This window comes from Raphanus sativus, chromosome 7, assembly GCF_000801105.2.
Source record: "Raphanus sativus cultivar WK10039 chromosome 7, ASM80110v3, whole genome shotgun sequence".
Taxonomy (NCBI): domain Eukaryota; kingdom Viridiplantae; phylum Streptophyta; class Magnoliopsida; order Brassicales; family Brassicaceae; genus Raphanus; species Raphanus sativus.
The window spans coordinates 1,355,662-1,370,686 of NC_079517.1; the positions used below are offsets into that span (position 1 = coordinate 1,355,662).

The 15,025-nt window shown below is 33.0% G+C and overlaps 2 protein-coding genes across 2 annotated transcripts; one reads left to right on the plus strand and one right to left on the minus strand.

The window, feature by feature from the left end:
• Positions 1-507: 507 nt before the first annotated feature.
• Positions 508-4,166, minus strand: LOC108814286 (protein phosphatase 2C 70). The gene is made up of 13 exons (XM_018586820.2): positions 3,921-4,166; positions 3,533-3,725; positions 3,253-3,444; positions 2,992-3,164; positions 2,730-2,888; positions 2,479-2,622; positions 2,339-2,400; positions 1,986-2,124; positions 1,796-1,890; positions 1,252-1,367; positions 1,038-1,170; positions 897-951; positions 508-815 (listed from the first exon to the last, which is right to left on the minus strand). The coding sequence occupies exons 1-13, from the start codon at positions 4,062-4,064 to the stop codon at positions 696-698; spliced, it is 1,725 nt and encodes a 574-aa protein (XP_018442322.2). The 5' UTR covers positions 4,065-4,166; the 3' UTR covers positions 508-695.
• A 6,533-nt stretch (positions 4,167-10,699) lies between these two features.
• LOC108815114 (protein FANTASTIC FOUR 3) lies at positions 10,700-13,497 on the plus strand. Its single transcript, XM_056990872.1, has 2 exons — positions 10,700-10,788; positions 12,221-13,497. The coding sequence occupies exons 1-2, from the start codon at positions 10,700-10,702 to the stop codon at positions 13,317-13,319; spliced, it is 1,188 nt and encodes a 395-aa protein (XP_056846852.1). The 3' UTR covers positions 13,320-13,497.
• Positions 13,498-15,025: the final 1,528 nt, after the last annotated feature.

Genomic DNA, 15,025 nt, shown 5'->3' on the forward strand with positions numbered 1-15,025 from the left:
CCATGTACATGTGTTTAGTCATGGCTGACCAACCAGGACTGGTTGAAATATTGTTTTGATTCTTTAATTTTTAACGGTCAATAGATGAAAGTTTTAAATCTCCAAATTATTTAGAAAATTATTAAGATTTAGCCTAAAATGTTTATGAATTCCCAGGTCTTCAAAATAGAATATATCTCTTTCTTTTATAGGCCTTGAGATTAGTCTTCCCAAATCTATGTTTATTTTCAACTTGTTTAGTAGAGTAGTAGTGATTGTAATAAAAAAAATGCATTAAAAATTTCCTAACTATTAAAAAGTTAAACGGTCAATAGAAGACAAAAGATTTGAACCTCCAAATTATTAAAAAGTTATTTAGATTTAGCTTAAATTGTTTATGAATTCCTGTCTTAGAATGTTGATAACAAGAGTATATTACTCTTTCTTTTATACAGGCCTTAGATTATTCTAAACTTCAATGTGGAATGGCAAGAGAAACTGAAAAATAACCTCTAGTTGTAAGAGAAAGAGATAACATTAAACTTTATTATAAAATGGAAGGGATGAAAATGAAACCAATGTACTCGCCATACCCATCCCAAAGGAACTTTTTCTTCTTCTTCTCATATACCCTATGATACTAACACAAGTATAAATAAAAGAAGATGGTACGTACACAAAAGACCCGACACTTCCCAAATATATTAAGAGTCACATTACAAGGAAGTATCGAAATCTAAGTAAATAATGGAGGTGTTGTCCTTTGTACGCATCACTCTAGCTTCATCCAGCAGACCGTTTGCTATTTTCTCTGCACTACTCTCTTTCTCTCTCATCTGCCATGTTCATTTAAAACATACACATGAGTTTATGACAGAACACAATTCGATTTGAAGTAGCAAAAAAAATGGTTTTACCTCGAGCACCAACTGCACAGCTTTCTTCGGACTCACCACATCCCATAACCCATCACTGCAGTATTTTTTTCCCCCGGTTATAGAATGAGCAAAAATGTAATAAGAAAATGGTGAAAAGCTTAGTATGTAAGCGTTTTCTACCTTGCCAATACAGCAAACGCGTCTTTACTAGATTGATCGATGCGCAAAGGCTCACTTATATATGGCTCTGCGCTGAACCGACCGTCTTGCTGCTTTGGAAATTTGTCTCCAAGCATCCTCGCAAGGTTTATACCTGAAATATGATTCGAAATTTGGTCATTATGTTACATATGGAATCGGAATCAGAGGAGTGTTTGATTAATTGAGCTAATACCAAAGATCCTGGTCTCTTTATCTCTCAAAGATAGTCCTGCTTCTTGTATTCTTCTTCTCTCCGTCAAGCTAGTCACTCGATGATCTTCAGTCATTTGTATATATCTCCCATCATGGCTGTGCCAAATTGAAACCAAACCGAATTCAGTTTTTTTTTAAAAAAAAAAATTTAGAAACTACTAGTATATTATTTCTTGAGATTAAACCAAAAATATGATAGGCTTGTGATCTTTCTATTTCTGCAAAACAACAATTCTACTACGATGCAAAAAAACAAATAAAAAGCATATAACTCTCATCTATTGATGCCTACTTGCTCTCCCATAAACCCTGGACTAGAAGCTATCTACTGTTTCCAAAACAAAAGGCCTTCATAAAGAAAACCACACTCACACTCACGCTTTAGACACGCAAGATACTTGTTTCTAATCTGAGCCCCTCCCTCTTTCTACACCAAGAAATGCTGCTACAAGTTTACAGTCTGGTTAATGCAAAGCTCAGAAACTAAGAATCTTATTGACAGCAATATCATATGCTGAACGTACTTGATTACACATGCTGAATCCCCGAGATTAGCACATTGTGCGAATAAATGTTCTTCACTGTCTTTCCAAACCAAGAGAACTGTAGCTGTACAACCCTGCCAGTCCATTAAGTAAGAAGCAATGAGGAAGTTGCAGCCCAGTCGTCAAGGAGACAAACATGCAATCAAATGAAAAGGAAAAGCTTGAGAACCTCATATAGGTGATCATCCAAGCGAGCTTCTGTTTTCACAAGCACGTCCCTCAGGACATCCGAAGCATCTCCTTGTGATAACACTTTCTCCTTCTTCAGAGAGTCTGATAAAATATTCGCCAGAACCTCGGGAATAATTCTGCAAAATAAGTTTGATTTACGTTACATACTCAAGTATAAAAGATGCTCCAAATTGTTAATTACTGTAGCACCCAAACATATACTGACTAGACCATTTACAAAGAACAAGACAACAAGTGTCAACAATCATTTTCATTCCTGACTGCAACCACGCTTGCCATAACTTAAACACAAAAGGTATAGGTGGTCCAAACAACAAAACAATGACTCACTTTACTGCGGATTGAGCAGCTCCTGCTCCCCCATGTCCATCACAAACACAAAACAGCCCAAACTGAAACCAAATACATTTAGAATTACGTTGGCAGAAGCAGTGAAGTCTATCATAACACAAACAACTCAAGATCCAAACCTTATTGGCTCCAGGTAGAGGCCACTTGTAATAACAAACATCTTCCATTGGAAGTTCTCTGCCTCCTCGACGTGCAGCCATGGGATCCGAGGCCACACCAATTCTGAACGGTGTCTGAAACTCATTCTGAGATGAGATACGGACCTTCGAAAAAAAAATGAAAAATCAACTAAGAGATTTAAAAAAATAAAAAGAAAGAAAGAATCATCAGCAACAAACACCTTTTTAAACCATTCAGATAAAAGACTTACGGAGAGCATTGTAGTTGTTCCCAAAGTTATTACATCATCACTTGCAAGCTCGACAGGGTGACCCCACTTCCTGCTGCCTAGATCAGGATGACTCACTGACCGAGAGTTCAACAGAGTTCCATTAAGGCTACCCATGTCTATCAGCTCCCATTTCAATTTCTGAAAATCAAATCCAGGGCATGTGTTGTTGTTACACAAGATATGATAGTGCGCAGAAGCCTCGTCGGATAAAATTAAAACATTTTTAAGTAGAGCTACTCACAGAAGAGTTCCATGTTATTTGAGCATGCTTCCCTGAAACTTCAGAGTCTTTCAAAATCATATCAGAAGAGACCCTTCCAAGGTTCACTGGAAGCTTGGAGTTGCTTGTGGAGTGCACAGCATACTGAAGCCCAAGGGAAGGACCGGAAATGACCTCAAGAGACAACCAACTTCCTGCACTTGTAACACAAGATATGTTAATGCACGAGTAATTGAAGAACTGGGGGCTGAAGTAGTATATAAGGCCCTAAAAGAAAAATACTCTGATCTTTAACAGCAACAAGAGGAGGAGAAAGGTGGGAGAGTATATCCTTGTCCAAATCAGGTTGCTGCGAGTCGTCATATGTTTGAACCTCATCATCGAAGCAAAGTTTTTCAGCTGGATGCTTAAGCATCTCACCCACCAAAGCATTGTCAGAAGGCTCAGATATTATTTGTAGATCAAAGCTTTCACCTTACATAAAAAAAAAAAGAAAGTAAAGGAGCGATAGATAAGGTCAAGAATGACAAATAGCATTTCAGTAAAGAGCTAGGTATATTACCTTGGGGGGCGAGAAGGGGAGAAGAAGAAGGGAGCCTTTGTTTGTAAAGGCCTCCTCTGAGGGAAGAATGCAAAAGCCCTTCGTAAGATTCTTCCAGATCAATTTCTCTTGAGACCTCACTGGTTTGGCCTCCTTGGATCAGATTCTCATCATGAGAATGAGAAGATACAAGCGGGCGCTGCAAATCCCCAACCTGCAAGCAATGAAGTAATCAGAGAGCTATTAAAAGATGATTTGATCCAAGGCAAAGGCAAAGGCCAGAAGAAGATAGAAAAAAAAATCCAAAGGCATGATGATGATCCAGCGATGTAACGACAAGTCATTGATGATTGAGCGTTACAGAAACTCGTAAAGGTTGATCATTTAGTCTAATCGAAAGAAGGGTTACCTTGAAGAAGGTAGAAGAAGAGAAAGGGGAGGATCGGGAGCGGGAAAGGGGAAGGAAGCGCCATGGCTTGCAGGCGAAAAGGATGATGAGAAGGAGCATAAGAACCATGATTGTCCCAATAATGCTCATCATCATCTCTAACATCTCTCTCTCTCTCCTCTTGTCTCTTCTGCACGCACGCACGCACCCCCCACCCCCCTCTCCTTCCTTCCAGATTGGTTCCCGACAACCTCTAGCTTTGAATTTTTCTTACCCTTCTCTCTCTCTTCTTTTTGTTTTCTTACCGTCTGTTTTTTTTTAACAGTGTCTGATTGAGAGTAGAGAGTCCATTATCCCTAGACGCGTTTCAATTGAGTTAGTTTAGGTTTTCTTAAAAACCGGTAATTATGGTTTGATTTTATTTTTCAAGTATCAAAACTTTCTTGATTTGACTATTTTAACATCAAGTTTCTATATGTTGTGTTGGGGGGATAAATATCATGTTTTTTTTTCAATTAGAAAAAAAAATCTACGTGTCTATTTTGAAATTCTGCAAATGTCGCTCTATGGGCCCAAACATATGGGTTCTACATCTATTGTCCAAGTAGCATTGAACCCATAGGCCCTACACGGCTCAAGAAGAGATCAAAACTATATTACTATTTGATTCTAGATTTTTTCCTCCTTTGACCGTACACTATCTAAGTACATCTCTCGGAGAATTGATTGCTAGGAAGAGCTGCATTTTTATTTACTCTTTTTTTTTTTTTTTTTTTTTGTTTGAATAATCAGGAGGTGATCCGGCGGCCGTGACCAACCGACTAATCCCCCTGAGCCCGGAACCAGCCTGCGTCTGTACCCTCAAGGAGCCTAAGTCATTCCGTGGCCAGCGCGTATCGAACCCGTGTCTGTATTGGAGTCTTTGGCTTCCTCAAGACCACTAGGCCAACTTGCGCTGATTATTTATTTTTTTTATTTTTCTTTATTTACTCTTTCTATTCTTACAATTTATAACACTGCCTCTATGCTTATCTCTTAATGGTTGTAACAATTTGTATGGTGTCTAGCGTCACTCTTAACAGATTCTTATTTCTTGAGTGCTTTCCCATTTATATATAGAAGAAAGTGAATCACTGGATAACGTTTCAACCCTACAAGTTTCTTTCATCTGTGGTCTACCTCAATTGTTGTTTAGGCTACCTAGTAAAAGCCCAAGATTATCCTCTGACTTGAGTTTTTTTTCCACTGTTAAGAAAGGTTCAAAAACGGTGCAACCAGCACGAGCTTTCTGGTGTGATATAGATTTGATGAATCAACATGTCTTTTTAATTGAATACGAGACCAAGCTGACATGATGAAAGAGTCATTGTTCCAATAGTTTATCTGAGTGTTATCTTGTTCGTATATATTAATCCGTACATGAGTCGATAGGCGCTTAGATCACAGTATATATTTTGTGGAAATTTTAGCTTTAGTGTGATCTAAGCGCCTCGTGAACAAGACGTTAGTTATGGATGAGATTGAAATGTTCGTGTGGATCCCATGCTTCCACATAAAAAGCAAATGAGAAAGTTCTAATATACATGTAAGGCTTTATATTTCTTTCCTTACCTAAAGTTGTGAATTAACCAATAACATCGTCTGTTATGCAACTATGCATGACTTGGATAAGCTCCCGGCCCATCTCATTCTTATGATATGAACTCTTTCTTTCTGGGTCAAAATTTAAAAGTTTCAGGATTGGCACATAAAGGCTCCACTAATATATATGGTCAAAAAGATGGTGGATCTTTTGTTTGTTATGCAATTTATATTGTGCCACGAGGATGTAATGCTCTTGTTTGTCTCTCTAATCATATAACGTACATGGAAACGTAAGGCTTAAGTTTATGTCTCCACTTAATCTTAAGTGGTATGACGTAAATCTCTGTGCTTTTAGATCCTCCAGTAGTTGTAAACTTGAAACCAATAGCAAACACTGAGATTATGATTCCAAGTTTCACTCTGTTCCCCCCCCCCTCTTTTTTAGCTTTCTTGCGTCATGGGCATGAACAAAGGGAGTGATAGGAAGTCAAAACATATTCTAATTTAAATTTGATACCTTTTGCTTCTGTCATTACTTACCTAATTATTGTAATCTTAATTACATATAGAAAAGCAGCTTTTGCATAAGGACGTTCTTAAAAGCATTCTCCCTTCGAGAGGCCAAAGGTTGCATGTATTACTTTCTTCTCTTCTATGGGGGTGGTTCGGATTTGAGGACCACCTGTGCTGTTCAAGATTCAATTTGTGGATATTTGTATGGAGATTACATCTGCAGGTCAGCTCCTTTTTCTTCCAATATTATTAGTTAAACTATGTCATAACTTTCTTATTTTTGCTTACGTTAGAGAATCTTGATTATTATTTCATTCTTTATTCATTCTAAGCATGTCAACTAGTTGCCTGATTATATCATTCTTAATTGATTCCTTCAGCAAAGGGAGAGGCACTAGAAATGACACTACTTATGGATAACTATAATAAACAAAACATAAGTTCTTTTATGCGACTTTTATGTTTACCATATATATATAGTTCTGATATATATTGCATTTTGCATTTTGCATTTTTCATGGTAATGCAAATGGAAACAAGTCTTGATTTTAATCTTTTAGTGGACTAAGAGTTGCGTGATCAACCATTTAGAATATATCGTAAGAAAGATGTTCCTTATTTATAAAAGATGAGTACTAATATTGGATACAGTCTCACAAGAGAAGAAATTGTGTTTTTTCGTCTCATTGTATAATATATAATCGAAGGTATCTTCGTACCAAATCCTTTTAGTGATCACAGAATCTCCATAAAACATAAACTTATAAGACTTGCTTTGTTCATGTCTGCAATAAACCCCGAAAAGACGGGATGGGAGATTAAAGTTTATCATTGTTATACAGCACACAAGCTAGCATTATGCTCACAGTTCATCAATGGTACGTAGCTACGTATTCTTTATTATAAGTTTATAACACACGTACTGAACTAAGATGGCTTTTTCTATTACAGGAAGCCCAGGAAGATCTCACAAATCTCTCCTGCCCCCTTTGGAATAGGAACAGCTCACGCATTCTAGCGTTTCCTCGTGTCAGCTAGATAGTAAAGTTAGAGAGAACTAGGTTACATTTGTTTATATAATGATAAACCCACATACCTTAGAGTTAAGGAAAAGTTAGTGACCCTAGGGCATTTGTTTACTATGAAAAGATAAAAGTGTCTTTTGTTGTTTAGAAATGGTATTAAGTACGTAAGCATCTGATTTAACAGAGAGACATAAGAAAGAAAGGTCTTTAGTGGGGAATCACTTGATGTTGCTGACGACTTAAATGAGCCTTAAACTCTGTCTTCACAAGCTGTTCCGTACAAGGTAACATGGCTTAAGAGGGGAAATCTTGTAATTTATTAATCTTAAATTTAAGATTCTGAAGAAAAAAGCAGCTTAACGTTGGCTAGCCAAATATTCAAAGGGCAAAATTTGATGTTAAGTTGTTAAATTAACCCAACATTGACTTAGAATAAGAGAGTAACAATAAGTTATACCTATTCTTATTTGTCTTTTATATTCTATATTCAATTAACTAAAATCTTAGTCTTTTTTTGAAGCACTTTTTTTTTGAAACACTACTAAAATCTAAGTCACTTGTTTTTTCTTAAAAACTAAAATCTTAGTCACTTGATTTGATGTGTTTTTCATTATCTAAACTATTAAGACTCAAGTACACTTAACTATGTCTTCTTAAAGTTGCTCAAATATTACAAAGGACTGCCACTATATTTAAAATAAATAATTAATCTAAATTACTTCTATTATCTAACCGGATTTGGCCAGATTTGGCTGGATGATTTACTTACCAAACTTTTTTTTTCTGACATCACTTACCAAAAACTTAAAATGTACGTTTAATATCATGTGCATTTTAGTTTTATATCTTATATATTATACACATGACATTAAAAAAACACATGTCAAATGTTAGTGAGTCACCCCATTTGTATTTTTAATTTTAATAATAGCATTTACATTACAGAATATTTTATATATACAATGTAATACTTGCACAAATAGATTAACATTTGGGTTGATATATAGATTCAAAATTGTCATCAATAACGATCCACTTAATCATTTATAAAACACAGTAATTACCAATGGTTTAGAAATTTATAATGATTTTATAAATTAAAAACAATGAAAACAATCAATAATCATTATTAAAAATGTTTTCAATATATATAAGAAAAATACAACAAAAAGATTAATTTCATATACTAACTTAAATTATAGTTTTTATATTTGACATTAAACTTGAAGAATATAATATATATGATTATTTATAAGATGATACATATAAAATACTATTATTTATATGATTATTTATATGATGGACCAATACAATTAATTATATGATGACATATATAGGATACATAATAGTGACTAGGACTGGGCGTTCAAGTATCCATTCCGTTCGTGGTCAAAGATTTAAACCCCGTTCATATATTTCTAAATTTCAGTTCGAATTATCACTAGGGCTGAGCGTTCAGATATCCATTCGGGTTCGTTTCAGATCTGTGTTTTGGATTTCTGGGATCAAAATTTTCAGTCCCATTCATATATTTTTAAATTTCAGTTTGAATTACATTCGGATCTTTGCGGATTCAGTTCGGGTTCAGATAACCCATTTAAATTATTTTTTAAAATTCACTATATATTTTGAATTTCTTAAAATCTATAAATAAAATAATATATTGTATATAAATTTGAATAACATATGTCAGAATACCTAAACTTAACATATAAATTGATTTAGTTTAAATTTTGGATCAAAAATCAAAAATTATTTTAAATATTTTTGCTGTTTTGAGTGTACTTCCACTATGTTAGATATTTATATTTGACTATTTTTATATATTTTCAAGTATGTAAACCAACCTAAAAGTATCATATATATTCTGGATATTTTTTATATACATTAAAACTAAAAATAATTAATATATATATATATATATATAAATCTTTTTCGGATACAGAACAAATATCCAAAATACTTTGGTTCGAATTGGTTATGGTTTCGGTTGTCTAAATATTAAAATTTTGATAGTTTAGATATTTAATCAATTTTGGTTAGGGTTTGGTATTATTTTTTTGGATCGTGATCGGTTCGATTCTTCAGATTTGAATTTTTTATCCAATTTTGATATTGACATGAAAAATAAATAGCAATATATTTCTGAAATATACACCCGCACGGGTGTGCGGGTCAAAATCTAGTTTTATGTAAAATGATAACATCCTAGTGAGGAGTTTTTACCTATGAAAGAGCTATTTTTATGTTTTGATCATAGTAAGTGGGCAGAAAATTAAGTTTTCTTTCCTTCAGAGCCGGTCCTGAGCAATGCGTAATGAAACATTTGCAACAGACCCCCGAAATTTTTGAAGAAAATTACATAGATATGAACCCTTCAAAAAAAAATTTTAGGCCCCCAAATATTTTTTTTTACATAGACCGTGCAACAGGCCCCCAAAATCTTAGGGCCGACCCTGCTTTCCTTGCATTCAAAATATACAGTGTAATTCATGTTAGTGTAATATTTTGGCACACTTTATTTGTTTTTCTTCATGTATTTTTTTTTTCCTTCATGTATTTTGTTTCATGTCATAGTTTCTTACAGTGAGAACTTCAATTTCTGACCATTCCTTTCAAAAGAGCTTTGCATGGAGACACACTAGCATGTTTTTCCTTGATTAGTGCCTGTAATCGTTCTTTGGTTAATGGGATTATATTTCAGAGTTATTAGTGGGATGTTGTTATCATGCAGTTTAAACTGGTCAAAGAGTTACCCGACATAGGTTTTGACAAGAGCACCGCTACCCTGTGTGCCACACACACGACTCTTTGCTTTAATTATATGAAAAAGGAGGATACTATTAGAGAGGAAAACAAATAATAATTTTCTTAATTTTATAGCACTATTTTGGGAAACCAAATTTGGGAACTTTCATAGCTTTTGTTGTATTGTTTTATTTTTTGGAAGGTTAATAAAAGAAAGAGCAAAACATGTCTGTAACTTTTGACATGATACTCCCATCACGTGTCTCTCTCTCAATGACTGTTTTTTTCGTATGCGTTTTATTTTGCTTTTCATTTAGATGGTTAAAATTAGAATTCTCCGTCTCAAAATATACAATCTTTTATTTTAAAATGTAAAATATCCCCTAGAATATAGACTATATTTGAGAAGTGGTTTTTTAAAATTTGATTACATGTCATCTCTACAAAGACTCTCACAAAAAAAAAATGACATGGCGCATTTAAATAGATGACATGACTTGTGAATAAGATGACATGGCTTGTGAATATTTAAAACCCTAACATTATTTCTAGGAAATGTATACATACGAGTTTTACACAAAACGTGTAAAACATATTACACAAAACGTATTAGGTCGATTATATAAGTCATCTTCTAAACATAATACTGTCTCACGTATTTGGCGATGATTCATGATGATGATAAAGAGTCTCACGTATTTGTCCATCTTTTCTTTTTTTTTTGGTAATACAATTTTTTACCTCTAAAATCTAATCTATTTGATAAAATATGTTTCATGCCTCCAACAAACCTTCAGTCAAATTTTTTCATGAGCAAATTAAATCTAAATTTATGGTTTGAATGGAAAATCATAAGTTATGTCATGAAGGTGCGAAACTCAAGTCTTCTGATTGTTGTGCCAGAATAATAGCTCTTATTTATTTACTTGCATGAATCAAGATTTTGCAGAATATAGAGTTTGTGTCCTCCAAGTTCGTGACTTGCGTGTCACGCATGTAATCGGTGACTTCTTAAAGATGTAAATTTTACTTTTTTTACTCAATTGTTTTGTATATTTTCCATTAATAGATAAACACAAAAGGAAAAAATATGAAGTGAATTTACCTATTATACTATATATACTTTTTTTTTCTATACATTAAGAAGTAATTTTGCCACATGTCCTTTTAAAATTAGTTTCACAAAATAAATATGATATGGCTACTAAAATTAATGGCATGGCTTCCGAAAAAAATATGACATGGATTATTTCTTTTAACATTGATTTAGAATATGGTAATAACTCATACATTACATTTAATATTGATATTTATTTTTGATTTTTAAATATGGTGATATCTCATACATCATCTATAAAATAAACATATTCATATATAACATTAAAAAGTTTGAAATATTATTTTATTTTATTTTCTATAATTATATAATTTGTATTACTAAAGCCTTCAAAAATTGCTTCAAAAATTTTTACATTTAAAAAAAAAAATAGATTTCTAATCGTAAATCATTAGTTTTTATCTACAAATTGTACAAATATTTTTTTGTTTTTAAAATTTTGATAATTATACAATTTTATATCATTTTTTTAGTTTTATACAAATTTATATAAACAATATAAATAGATAGAAAATACTATCTAAGATTATAATTTAAATATATACATATATATTCTTCAATATATTTCTAAATAAACAAAATTATTTTATCTTAATTTAATATTCAACTAAATCAATCTATTTTAAAATATTGGTAAAAATAAGAAAATATATAATATTTAGTAAACTTTATTTTTAAATATAAATTAAATTTTGAAAAATTTCTACTGCACATGGTGCAGGAAAACACCTAGTTTTCATATTATAGACAAATTTTAATTTATTGAAATCATGTAACCTATTGTATTCTATAGTTGGTTGGCTATATTAATTTTAGTTTTTACTTTGAAACAATCATACTCACTAATTTTTTTCCACTAGGAACTTTCTTATTATTTTCTTATTCAATTAATCAATTCTCACTATTTTCTTATTTTTGTTTGTTTGTTATTTCTCTAGTGAGTAGTCTCTTTCTGTTCCAGATCACATGAGGGTCGGAACTTCCTCGACTGCTGAACAATTCAGTTTTTATTTTGCCCAAATTAGTCAAAAACGATGATTAACCAAGTTCCCCTCATGGCCTCATATACAATGCTTTTCCAAATTGCTCCTTTTGCTATCAATTAAAGTCAGAATTATTTCTGTAAAAGGATAACATGTAGAATTTGCACCCAAAAAGAGAAAGATAACACCGAGTTTTTCAATTTTAACCATGTGCACTATACTTTGACCAAAAAAAAAAAAAAAAAAAAAAAAAACCATGTGCACTATACAATGACTTTATTTCCTTCACCTTTTGAACACACACACACGTATTCTTATCTGCATTGTTGTGGCATAGCTAAATAAAATAAGTTTGCATTATACAAGTGGTGGTATGGAAAAGCTCGTTACCCACCTCTCTAATCTCTGCACATTGCACAGTCACTCTCTTTCTCTTTTTTTTCTTCTTTCTTTATTAATAACACACTTTTGGGACACTACAAATTGGCATCCTCTCCCTCTCATTATCCTTCATCCTTATTTCCAAACAACTCTCACAATAACCTCTTTACTCTTTGCTCTCTCTCAATTTATTTCTTCTATCTTCTTTACACAAATGGGAACTGTTGTGTATCAACAAGGGTTTCAGTCATCTCAGCTTGATGAGCCTAGAGCTTTAAGGCTTAGGCTCTCTTCTCCAAATCCCCCCTTCTCTCAGCCCTTTGGTTTAGCTCTCAGGTCTCATCTGCTTGACTCCTTTAATACAGAGGACACTCGAACCCTTAACAATGACAAACCAGTTGCTTCCTCGGGTCATGAATCAAGTGGTTGGAGCTTTCTCCAATCCCTTTCTTCTGCCTCCTCCTCCTCTCTCTCAAAGATGACGAGCTATGAGAAAGAGAAGACTTATGTTCAACGTCCATCTTCTCGTAGAACTCTAAGCGACGAGAGCTTAGCATTGTGCACTGAAAATCTCGGAAGCGAAACAGGCTCTGATGTTACTGATGTCGAAGATCTGTTCTCGCTTTCTTTAACTGACGTGCAGACCAAGAAACTCGGAGAAACAAGAACGTTGAAGAGTAGGAAAGAGAATGTGAGCCCTAGTGATCTCCCTCCTCCCTTGACCAGTATGAGAGGGTCTCAATGCATTCAAATGAGACCACACCGTGAAGATGGAAGATTGGTCATGACTGCCACAAAGGCACCGCCTCGTAACATGTGCTTTCAAGCTGACCGTAGCAACGGTCGTCTCCGACTCTCTATTCTGAGAGACTCGGATGAAACCGTAGAGGACGAAGAAGAGACAGTTGAGCCTAAAGAAACCAACGAGGAAGAGGAAGAGGAAGAAGAAGACGTATTAGATGATGATGAATCGATGGAGACTGTTGAAAGATCAAGAAGATGTGTCGAAGGCGATCAGGAAAACAGGGGATTGCTAAATTGGGAATCTTTGTGCGTTGCTGCTTCCTAAAATAAGAAACTTCTAATTTGCTCTGTATTCACAGTTTCACAAATGTTTCTTTTAATGTATTTTGTTTTATTTTTTTAATAGAAACATCCCGTTTCCTTACTGTTTAAAAATGTAGATTTTTTTTTGAATAATTGTAGTATGATTCTAAAAGTTTTTTTAGTCTCAAAGACTAATCACTACGAAGTCCATGAAAATTTAAAGTTTTTTGCCATTAAAAGCGTCCATGGATTATCAAGGAGAATTGAACAGCAGAAGAAACTTCTTTACAACTATACGAATTACGAAGATCACTTGCTTAAAATGCAGATTAAAAAAATGTAGATTGAACTTGAATTTAGAACTTAAAAATGAATTATAATAAAATAGGAAGAAAAATGGTCAGAGGGAATATGCTCGTGGTCTGGTCGGCAGTTAATCTAGTTTGGTAAGAAAGCTTCCCCGAGTGGTCCGAATTAGTGCCATGCAAGTTGCAACCTCAACTTCTTTGTGGCGATTGTACATTTGTACCCAGAAGCTTCGTTCCTTTATTATGCCAATACATCAAATCAAATAATTAGTAGTTGACTTTACAAATATAGTTTAAAATATACTCTGATTGCAACGTCAAAATGTAGGTTAACTGTTTAGTTACTTTGGAGTTTTCAAGTAAAGAGAGTATTTGCATAAACTTTTAGGTTAGTTCTTTTTTTTCTTTAGAAATAGAATTAAAGAAAAAATGAAGTAAAATTGTTCTAACTCAATTCTATATTTTCTTGGAGTAATGAACAAATAAAAAAATTAAATTACTTTATAAATCTATTTACAAAGTAAACTAAGGAAAATGTGAATTGTCACCGAAAGTGAAGAAGGAGAAGGAAAAAGTAGCAACATTTCTATCTGTATTTTTAAATAGAACAAAATACAATAAAATAGTATTTTCTGTTTTAAAATAATACATGATTTATAATTTTTATATTTTTTAATAAAAAATATTTCTGTAATTTTATATTTCTTATATTTTAAAACCTTCACAATTTTTATTATTAGTTAACAAAAATTACATTGCAAATATAAAAACTAATTTTTTAAACAATTTGTTTTCTAAAATATGCATTTTTTAAAAACGAAGGGAATATAATTTAACATGAATATTTGTTTTCTCCAAAACTGAAGAATAAGAACTAGAAGTGGAGAAAAACATCTGATTTGTAGTAGGCCTAATTTGTAGATAAGTTGATAAAATTGTCATAAAAAAGTGATTTTAGTGAAAAAAGAAACAATAAAAGGAGTTGAGAAGACGATATGAACGGTGATGGTAATGGAGGAGACTGACAGAAGAGTGACAGAAGAGTGAGCGGAGGTAGAATCATATATCTATTTGATTACTTAGTTAATTGCGGGGTTGATTGGTTGGTGTTGTAGCTTTAATTTTTATGTTTTAGAAAATATGCTATGAGTTTCATTGTTTTGGCTTTAATTGTTTTGCTGTCGATTTATTTTTAAAACACTAAATAAAAGCTATAGAAAAATTGATTTAGAACCCTAACATTTTTTTTTTACTTTTTGGCTGTACTTTTAATTTTTAGATCTAAAGTTTGATTGCTCTAGAAAAATGCCCTAGAAAGAAAAAATGGATGTCCAAAGCACCTACAGCACTTACCAATTATCCCATGCGTCAAAACTTATGCTATATACTATATTTTAATCAGATTTTCAACTAATATACT